Source organism: Varroa jacobsoni, unplaced genomic scaffold (assembly GCF_002532875.2).
Source record: "Varroa jacobsoni isolate VJ856 unplaced genomic scaffold, vjacob_1.0 scaffold_1082, whole genome shotgun sequence".
NCBI classification, from domain to species: Eukaryota; Metazoa; Arthropoda; class Arachnida; order Mesostigmata; family Varroidae; genus Varroa; species Varroa jacobsoni.
The window spans coordinates 105,854-116,834 of NW_019213984.1; the positions used below are offsets into that span (position 1 = coordinate 105,854).

Consider the following 10,981-nt stretch of genomic DNA (forward strand, 5'->3'; position numbering starts at 1 on the left):
TTTGTGAGCTGCCCCAATGCCACTTTTCGATCATACTAATCACAGAGGAAAGTTGTTTTTGACTATCATCCAACTTGAACGTTTATCCAACTTGCTTGTAAAATGTGCCGTACATATAAATTAATAATAACAATAATTAATAACGATAAGAAAAAAGCTTTACATAAAAAGGAAAGCGGCGGTGAAAATACAGTAAGGGATTAACAAGGCGATTTAGCTATACGTAAAACTAAATTCATGGGATATAATCATCTCAAAATGACTGAACCGCAATACTTACTCTCGAAATAAGAGAATCTGAAAAACAGCATGCGACCTTGATGAGTTCTCGTTGCCTTTTGTGTTTGTTGATGTTCTAGCGACGTTACCCTTGTTGATGAGGTCTAGCATGACGCTTTCATCCGAAACTTCCACCTCGGTTAATCCGACGACTACGACACGCTGTCGGTTATCTTCCATAATTTTCAATGGGCTCTTATCGTTCAGCAGGTCAAGAACCTGTAACGATATACTGATTTACCTATCGGTAGCCGTTAATTAGTATCAAACGAGTTTTGAATATTGGGTGATCTATACCGATTCCGGTTGTTGTCCGACTTTAGGGATTAAGTTTTAAGGCCTACAAAAGGACCGTTTGTGACTGGTTCTACCGTACAACAGGACATATTACGTTTGTTATAAAACACTTTTCTGGTTGAGCTTAATGTACACTTCAGTGGAAAAGCTACAACACACGTTTTGCTGATGTGTTATTTCCTTACTTATTCTAAATGTTACATGATGATAGGCTATTACCTTCAAATTGGACAACTTTTCAACCACATGCTACTAGCAGGAATGTTGGCTGATATAAACTTCAGCTTTCCATAAACGTGTGAATAAAAACCGGTTGAACTTACTCTAGGAAATCAGGAAAGTTCAGAAGGAAAAACATCTTTCAGCCTCGAAGGGCAACGTTCAGTGAGCAGTTTAACCGAAGTTTTTTCCTCAAAAACTACGGTGCTGCGCAGATTCGTCAGAGGCCTATTTTTAAAATACAGTATTTAAATAGTGTAAGCGCTTCAACAATGTAGACTGGAGCGTCGAAGACCAGCCAAAAGTTGATCCGGTGTCAGGACCCGAAGGACAAGAGCGTATTGCCTCAATCGAAGAGGCTTTTTATGAAAGCAGAGTTCTACGCCTGAAAGCTCTGTGGACTAAAATCTAGCATCTGGCATGTAACGCGCTAATAACCGAAGTCCTTAAATACAGAAACGGAGTAAATTTTCTTGTAACTTCAGGCCGGCTGGAAATAGATATGCTGTATTTCATATGCAATTTGCAGACCCTTTATTTCTAACCAAAATCCGCTTGGAGCATACAATTGCCATAAACGAGGCGTGGTTCAAGTTCCATTGCAAAAAGGGTGGGTCCAAGCGAAAGGAGCTCCGCTTTGGAGAAAACTAAGTGTTGGGCAGTGTCAGATAGGTTCGGACGTGAGATAACACCAGGGGCATTTGCTGCTACGAAACGCTCGCCGAAAATGAAGCAGTTAATATAAACCGGTATCTCAGGTTCGAAAGACTAATAGACCATTCACACGGTAATCAAAAACATGCACGTCCGGTTGCTCAAGAAAGTCATGGACCGCTGGCATGACAATCTAAAACGCACACGTCTAGTTGCTTAATGACAACGCCAGATCTTATTACCACGTTTCAGTTCCTTCCTGGATTTAGCAAGGATATTGGTTTCAACTCGCTCGTTATTCCGGTCCAAGTTCGAATAGTTACGGAGCCTTCGGTGTCTTAAACCAGGAAACTGGTAGGCCAGAACAGAAACAATTGTATAAAAAATAAAGGGAAACACTCGCAACATATAAGAACAAGCATCGTTACAATATAGCTGATGATTTACTTTAACATTTACAACATAGTTTCTAAAAAAAACTAAAAAAAGGAGAACAAATCATTGACTAGCAACGTGACATCGTAAATACAAATGCCGTGTTATTTGTCGGAAACATATAGAACAAAGGCATTATCATTCCACGCAACGCCTATGGATGTCTAAACAAACGTTAGTTTCAGCGTTATTCAGCTAATTACAATGCAAGTTACGAGAGATTCTGGACGGACTAGCGTTAGTCTTGTGTCGTTTTGTTGTTGTTGTTATTGTTGTTGTTGATTAATGCCAAATGGCATTATGATCTCCCTGTTGCTGTATACGGGATGGGGCGAGTGAAGAACCTCATACTGTATTCTGTATCCTGACCGTTTGAAAAAATTTGTCGGCAGTTTGAAGGCCCTCACTCTATTTTTATTTTTATGACATTTTACTATATTACTGATGTTAAAAGATGTAAAATGAGGCCGCTTAAACTGTCACGGCATTTTTGCCTTATCCTGCGTATGGATATGATGTGTTTGCTTTTCTTTTTGCGATCAAACCCGGAATAGACTGGCCGGATAGTAAAGCAACTATGGCTGACTGTGGCTGCAGTTTATTATCTTAGCAATTGTGTTTTGTTGCAATTATACGGTCTTCCCTTGCTTCTATATAACGTCACAAACGTTTGACATTTGTCCATACCCACGGATGCAGGTTTACATACTCACAGGCGTGTAGAGGGTCGTTAGTAGAGGCTACAATTTGGGAATTGTTTGCGAGCCAAAGTGCAAACACAGCTAAATGAGAGCCCGGGCTTTGTGGAGCTGCTCGTGTTCCATTGCAATAATACCTCGGACATGCCGGCAGTTGCGTATTTGTACGTACGACGTTTGTTCTTGGCTTAACTTAGCTTTTACTTACCACTTGTGCTATGGAACGATGTAAGTTATTAATATGTGATGATAGTACAGATACGATCATCACTGCCGTTGTCACTAGATTGCTCATTTCAATGATATGTCAGAATTCTCTGGACATTATTACTACTATATTCTCTATAATTGTAGTCAATAATCTGCGGCAATCAATTCTGCCTGCCAAGTAGAAACGTACTTTTGTCCAAGGATAGAGCTTCTCACCTTCGAGCCGTAAATTTCGAAAAAGCTGACGCGGATTTCAAATGATGCGCTCCCATACGTTTGAAGCATCCTGAAAACGTCGCTTGCAGCCAGCGTGTACAGGCCCTTTAGCTGACCTTGTCCGCTCATTGTGTAGGTTTTACCTGAACCCGTTTGGCCGTAGGCGAAACAGGTTGCCATTGAGCCATCGAAAACGGACCGTATCAATGGCAGGGTTGTACACCTGAAATGCTCGCATTTCAGGCTTCATTATTTCGACACCTCTTATTTAAATTCAAAGCGTAAGTACTAAACCATTTTTGTATGGTCCATATTTATTTAAATCCGGTACTGTATTTCACAATAGTTGATAATCTCCCGTAGCTTTATATTGAGACGGTGCACACAGGTTTAATAACTGCTTCTATTCTGCTATATATATATATATATATATATATATATATATATTTTTTTTTTAAAATTTTTTTTTTATTTTATTTTAAAATTTAAATACGCAAGCCCAAAATGTCACACCTCACAATACGTCAGTATACGGGACTACACAGTCCTAAAACATAAAGTTGTCTCATTTATTTTTTTCCCTTTTGTATTTCGTATTATTATTTTTCTCTTGGGTTTTCTTTTCGTCTTTCATTCTTCCTTTTGTAAACCCAGAAAATCCTGTCTGGATCGTCAGTTTTCAGGAACCATCGGGCGCTTCAGGCGTGCTCGCCCCCTTGTCGTCTCTGTCTGCGATAGGCATTAAAGGAGTATTGTTCCACTACGACGCAGCCTTGAAAGACCCGAGGTCGGACACGACATTCACGTCACGTAGATGATGCTGCGGTAAAGCAGCATGTTGGTTTCACATTTCCCTGGCTTGCACTGCTGACTCAGATGACTCCCAGTTCTTAACATTCACCATACCTGGTACCTTTACGGTACGCAGGAACAATATATAATGTTATATCACGGTAACATGTTACACAACACAATGTAATCCGCTCTCGTGTTTTGATCAGGCTGCTATGCCTACCTGATATCAGGCCGAGGTGCCATTCAAGCCTCCAAGGCTCATCTCCTGTGGCGGATGAATGGTGGAAAAACGAATGAATCAAGTTAACAGGAAAAGGAGAAACTGGAAGCCACCATCGGTGCGACAGCTCTTGCTACGACTAAAGGACACCGTCGATACATGAATACATTATTAGCGTATGAACATGTAGCTACGAAGTATAAATACAAATGATTACGCTCCATTCAAGGCACAGATGGTCTATATGATTTTATAGGGTAGATGAAGGCGGTGGAGGAACAAATCATTCTGCACGCGATGAGTTCGATGCTGTTATGGTTAACACGTGTATGAATCAATCGGGACACAAGTTTTTATGGTAAACCCAAAATGCGAAAGCAAATATCCAGTGAATAGTATCCAGAAAAAAAAAATAATGTAAATGCAGCTTAGGTTTAATAAGTTTCAACAGTAAACGAGCAATTTCCGTTCCTATCGTGAGCGTAAGCTCTATACATTTTGAGATAACTACAACAAGCTGAGGAACAATCGAAAAAAGCTCCTTTTGCAAATGGGTTTCGTCCTGTAATCACTAACAAGATAGTATATTTTATAATACTATGAAGCACGGCAATGTTTGCCTGCCAGAATTCCTACGCCCGAATCCGTTCAGAGCTCACATGAATAAAGGAAATAATATCGGTGTACGTTTAATAGCTACTTTGGCCATTTCTAATTCTAATCTACTTTTGTACTTGCAAGTCCTGCATTCTAAAGTAATCGGGATGGAAAACATCCGTCAGGTTGAAAAAAATAAGTTTACATGACAGCAAAGTGGGTAACGTATTTGCCTGCTAATTTTGGGGACCCGCTGTGTTCTACGTTCGAATCCGGGCATAGACAGACAGACAGACGTCGTTTCGTGCTGGGAGCCTGCCAGCCGTTTGTCTGATCGAATGTCTGATCGCGATACCAGACGTAAAGTTCGAAACATAGAGGTAGAAAAAATCAAAGCCATTAGAATACTTTACAAGCCAGACAATTCCGTAGAGGTCTATGGCGTAGCGCCATAGAAACAAGGAGTTCCCTCGCAAACCATCGAATGGTTGCATTTACAAGAATACATGTGTGACGTATGAGCGTGCAAAAGATACAAGTTGCACGTACGAGCCACGATGCAAGTCATAGTTGGACGTCTTAGCATTATTTATTACCGCAGTTTGGTACAAAACGAACTAGGAACACTTCACTCGCCGTGCTTATAGGGATATGATGTGACATATAACAAAGAGTGCCATGACTTTTCCGATTTCTAATGGGGAAGTAATAAATGTTTGCGATTTGTTGACCGGAGGAGCCACTGGTCACATACTCTTGGCAGTACACTAGCAAATGCAATTATCCTTGTTCTCTTTATTATGCCGGAATATAACGGGTAACTCAGTTCGTACACTGGCGCTGTAAACATAACGTGTAAAATTTGCCCCATGGAACAGACACAGGTGTTGAAAATAGGTCCAATAAACCTGCGCCGCATTCGCTTGACACGAAACACAGTATGTACGTTTGTATATATTTCTCTATAGCCAAACGCACTCTATTGCGTTTTCTACGCGACATGAAATATCTTTGATAGGGGCTAGTTTTTACACAAAATTGACTTTCTCCAACGTGAACATATGCTGGTCTATCTAAACCCATACTATCGAAGACGATTATGTCGGTTTCGTTTAAATAAATGGGCAAGACTAGACCAGACTCACTTCACAAATTTCGTTCACTATCGGACATTTGTCACATATCTTCACTCTCGTTAAAGTCCTGTACCTCTACGGTGCTCTTCCGTTTAGATCCGCCCAGACGCGATTCCATCGATGTTTTTGTTATTGACATTCATAATAAACCAATAAAGTAACGAACATCTTACGAACAAACGATCCGGTCGAGCCACGAAGCTATTTTTCCTAGTTTTTTCTCCATGTTATGACTAATGGAACATGAGTTTCATATAGTAGCCTTCAATTCCAGTAGACACCAAGGTAGAGTTCTGCATTGGCATTGTAGCAAACTGAAACTGCGATGAAAACCACTATATAGAATAACATCCGAGCTAGCCAACTGGCAATCAAGCTGAGTTAGCGCGAATCACTCAGAGACCTATTGAAATAGCTATCTATTAAAGTAAATAAATAAATGTCTGTTAAAGTATCACAAAACGAACCTATACACGGTGAAGTTGTCACAGTCTTCGTTAAAGGCAAAATGAAATCGAAATTTAATATTATCAATGGAGCGGCTTAGGTCGACCTTGACTTTTGGTTCATGCACGATTACGGTGTCTACTTGGACGGTTACCACGTCGACAACGCGCATGGCAATTTCTTGGTTACTCAAAGGTCGTTTCCGGACCACAACGCAGATCGCTACTTCCGACGCGTCGTAGTTTCCTCCAGAGAGATGAGGTGGCAGAGTGGCCTTGTACGCCCTATGAGCAAATCCGGGTGGGCAAGCCCAGAACACAAATATAGAGCAACATGAACAAGTAATGTACTAGACAGTTATTGAACGGCAAAAAAATATTTGTCCGTAAGAGTGTACGTTGATATGTGTCAAGCTTACGTGCTTGCACGACTAGATCCATATGCTACGGCATCGAACTAAGATAGCTTCATATAGATAGCACGTAAGTAGCGACTATAAATAGAGAAATGATAATAACCGGCATGTAAAAATGGCGAGAATATTAAACTTTAAAATCATCAACGATTGATTTATTTACAATTTAATCATTTTGTACAACATTTAATAGTTTTTGTTAATTTCGGCATAGCGCTTGTAAAACTTTATTATTAAAAATTCTCACTCAAAAAGCTTTGAATGTTTACACTTCGTATGTAATCATAAAACACACAATTTCCCATCTGTTTTCTGCGAATTTATTTTTTCTATTGCACTTTTCTGTCTTCTGGAGCTGAAACTTGTAAAACGGAAAAAATTGTATTATCCTCTTCAATGTCTTCCACTTCCGGATAAAGTTAAGGTTGATATCAAATCTATTTCCAACTAATTATTAAATGGGTTAAGTATCTCGGTAAAAACTAATAAATGCCCACGAGGCAGATATGTTAAACTGTTGACTATACGATTCAGTGATGCGACGATTTGGAATGAACGTTGGGTTCTACACAGATATACACAAAAAACTTACTTCAAGAACAGATTGCCAGCAGTGTAGAACAGGTCGATAGCATTTGCCCTCTAGGTCCGTAAGTTGTGGTGCATATAGCTAAGAGTGTAAAAAGGGAAATAGTCAACTAATCCATAGAAAAAAGTCAAGTAAATACATTGGATGCGTGCTCGATGTAGGCTAGTGTGTGCCTCTGTGATGTATCATCGTGTTTATTTATTTCAAAAACCGATTCAAGCTTTGCGTCCATTAAGCATTGTCATATGAGAAAAAAATTGCAGATGGTATTTATCTAGCAAATCTGTTTCAATCTATGAGGCATAGACTCAGATCATCGTATTACGAAGTCCTCCATCTAGCAAGGGTTTTGCCCAATTGTACATAATATCTGTGTGTCAATTGTACATAATCTTGTGTTTAAGGATATAATAGTCACCCTAAAACCTAAGTTTAACCAATATGTTACCTATTCCGATCTGTTTAGGCTTCTTGCTGTTAACTTACTGACTACCGTCGTGTGACGTTTGTCAATGTAAGCAAGATCGTCTTCTGTCATTTGTCAACATGGGGCCTTGTCGATGGTTGAATAATATGATGGCGTTAAACTGCTCTATGATTAGCTGCAATAGGGTATTCGTATTATACGTCAGTCTAATTAATCTCAAGATCAGAGTTATAGTTAGACTCGGTATCCTGCATTTTCCAGAACAAGGGTATTGCAAGATGTTTCGATGTTAGAAGCTGTCTGCGATTGATTGATTGGAAATCAATTACCCCAAAGAAACCCAAAAGAAACAACAACAATCACATTTTGTTGCGTTACCGAGAGTTGGACACGACTTTTCCTATGTCGCTTCCTGCGCCTCTGACTGTACACTTCATGCAAAAGGACCACTGACCAACTGAATCGTACGTAGAAACACAAAATAGCTTCCCCGAATGACGCGAACGTATTCGTCTAAATGTATTTATCGTTTCCGCAACAAACACCGCGTTATAGAGGCAGGGCAAACGTGGTAAATGTATGGCGTTGTTGGTACTAGCGCAATACAAAACAGTACTAGTGACGTAAGTTTTGGGCAGTAAGCGCTCTGGTGTACGTATGGGTTCAGTAGATTCCGCGCGCCAGATAAGTCGGTCGGATTTGCCTATATAACCTTGAGCAGGAAGCGCGCATAGACTAATCCCTGGCAGCAGTCAGGAATACCACACGCCTAACGCAGCACCCAAAGTCTTCGGCCAGATAGAAATTTATTTATGTGACTAAAAACGCTAATCACTTTAGCAGATCCACGGCGTCGATCCATCAGCGAACCAAGTGTTCGCGGCGTGACGCAAAAAGCCGTTTTTCTTATGTAGACGGTATTAGGAATCAGGCAGTAGCTTGCAAAATACGAAAAGTGGGCCAAAACTAATAAATAAAGAATGGATGAATGAACCAAAAAACGATACATACTTCTAATAAAAGCAATGCTGGTACGTCTCATATAGGCTAGGTGTTCTTCGAAATATTTCGGAAGATATTTCGGAGTGAGCATCTCGGTTGTTAATGGCCATATTCAGAACTTCCAATGAATATTGGCTTAGGCAAAATTTTCCAAGCTGGGGTCCCTATGGTTCTATAGAAACGCTAATATTAGTAAAACAGCTGCGTTAGTATTATGTCCTTATCTGCCCAGCATGTTTTCTTTCTTGTTGCAAAGAGCACCTCTGTATTTATAGTGAAACGAGAGTAACAGGCAGACGTTTGAATTCAATAAGAGGCTCAGATTCGTGAAGCCTAGAAGCAACGGTCTAAGCGGATGTTCAATACGTTGCACTAATATCTATTTGTGTTCGATTTTTTCTCGTTGGTCGTCATAATTATATTGTCAATAAAAAATTATCATTTTGAATAAAATATTCTTGCCCCGGTTGCAATACGGTATGTTTCACGGTAGTTAGAGGGATTTGAACTGTATTATAAGTGGACCGATACGGCTTCATTGCTAGAGAGGGATCTAGCACTGTCTCAAAGCGCAAACAGTCGGGAAGCACGCCATTATAGACATTATAAAGTCGACTTTCTGAATGATAAATTACGTTTCCTTTCCCTTGTACTTCAGCAGCAACGTTTGGCCTTAGCCATAAGGTTGGCCTTCGTACTGTAATTCAAAAGGCCGAAAAGACACGGCGGAGATCTAGCAAGTACTAAAGTACTTTCCCTTAATTCCAAATGCTGCTCTCTTCGGAAAGATGTTTCAAAGAAGATTTAGTCCAACTGTTTAGAGATAATAAAATCAAAGCGCCTGGTTCGAGACGATTTTAGCATAGTGTAAAAGTTTCGTAGCTTAACTTCTTTTTGAAGAGTTCTGCTAATGTAAAGAACTTGTATTTGTAAAAGGGCGTATCACATATTCAAGCAACTAAATATTTTAGGTAGTAATAGTGATGAAGTTGACTTAGAATCGGGCTTAGTATAGGCTGAAACTCAGTTTGTCAAAAAAACCCCGCTAAGCAAAGGTTAAGACCTTATATCAATATAATCGATACTTACTGAATCATGTCATAGAGTTGCTGATTAGCACCAAACTCTTCTTTGCTTTTCTGAGCTTGTAGAACTTCCATTTCTTCTTTCTGCCGATGTCGGCGCTCCGCACGGCGTTTATGAATACTCTCAATTTTACGTAGCGTCGAAGATACTTTCTCAAGCTCGTCTCTCTTAAAATGTCACGTATTTATGGTCAAAAACCATAGGCTATAGTTGAAACTTATCGAGCCTTGTTAATGCTCGCCATGCACAAAAACTGAACTAATGGGAGCCTATCCTAGGGAGAAGAATACTTAATGTTTCTATTACATTAACAGTATGAAAAACATCACTTAAGCCCCTCCCAGTTGACTTGGTCGATAGAAAAATAAAAAGAAAAGAGCCGTAGACGCAATTAGTCGTGCCTTCCGCCACCAAAATTTGCGTAATGCATTATATATCGATCAAGTATTCCACAGTGATAATTTATACAGAAATGAGGCAGGCATGACAAAGTTCTCCTTATAAGATGACAAAGGTAACTAAGCACCTATATAAATGTTTGTCTACACAAAAAGAAATAAAGGGTTTATAAAAGGAACGCTTTAATACTAAATACTAAACAATGAAATCAACATTAGATATAACTATTGAAACTTGAAGTCTTCGAACATCTTTGTTTACATCTACACTTAACTGGTCATCACATCGTAATAGTGAGATATAATGACAGGCATTGTCTGTTACCTTTTATCAGTCTTCTGTTAGTTCTCCTGCCGTTTTTGTGACTGGACTTACCTTAATCACTTCAGCCTCGAAGGGTTCGACCAGGAGCGGCTTCACTGATTCGTTTTGATCCGTCTGAAGTTGTTTAAGCCCGTCAGCTTCCTCATCGCACCCAGCTCCACCAGGTCGAACGTTGCTATACTTCTGACGTTGTCTGATCCCTCGAGGCGTTGCCTGTATCTGTGGGAAGTTTCTTTGAACGACGTTATTATTTAACTCGAGGCTGGGCAGAAGTATGCCACCTTCCGCTCCCGGCTGCATGGTTTGCCTCGATCCGACTGGCTCCGCTGGCAAGCGTAAATGCAAAAGGAGCAAACAATTGAAATCAATGAACATCACTAGATCGGTATCCGAAGCAATGGTAACGTTCAAAACACAAATGAGTAATAAACTTAATGAGTACGGCAGAGGCAGCAATTCTGTATAACAACAGTGATTTTTATAATGATGCTGTATATTAATGAGCATACGCCTGCTTACGGAAAACAAAGCACAGG

General features: G+C 39.9%; 1 protein-coding gene across 1 annotated transcript in view; it reads right to left on the minus strand.

Annotated features, from left to right (window-relative positions):
- Window positions 1–10,745, minus strand: part of LOC111266440 (kinesin-like protein Klp10A) — a 21,954-nt gene extending 11,209 nt beyond the window's left edge. The window contains exons 1-5 of the mRNA XM_022843913.2: window positions 10,497–10,745; window positions 9,726–9,889; window positions 6,224–6,487; window positions 3,009–3,231; window positions 281–498 (exon numbers count right to left, since the gene is read on the minus strand). Coding sequence (XP_022699648.2) covers window positions 281–498; window positions 3,009–3,231; window positions 6,224–6,487; window positions 9,726–9,889; window positions 10,497–10,745 — 1,118 coding nt within the window. The remainder of the gene's footprint in view (window positions 1–280; window positions 499–3,008; window positions 3,232–6,223; window positions 6,488–9,725; window positions 9,890–10,496) is intronic.
- Window positions 10,746–10,981: the final 236 nt, after the last annotated feature.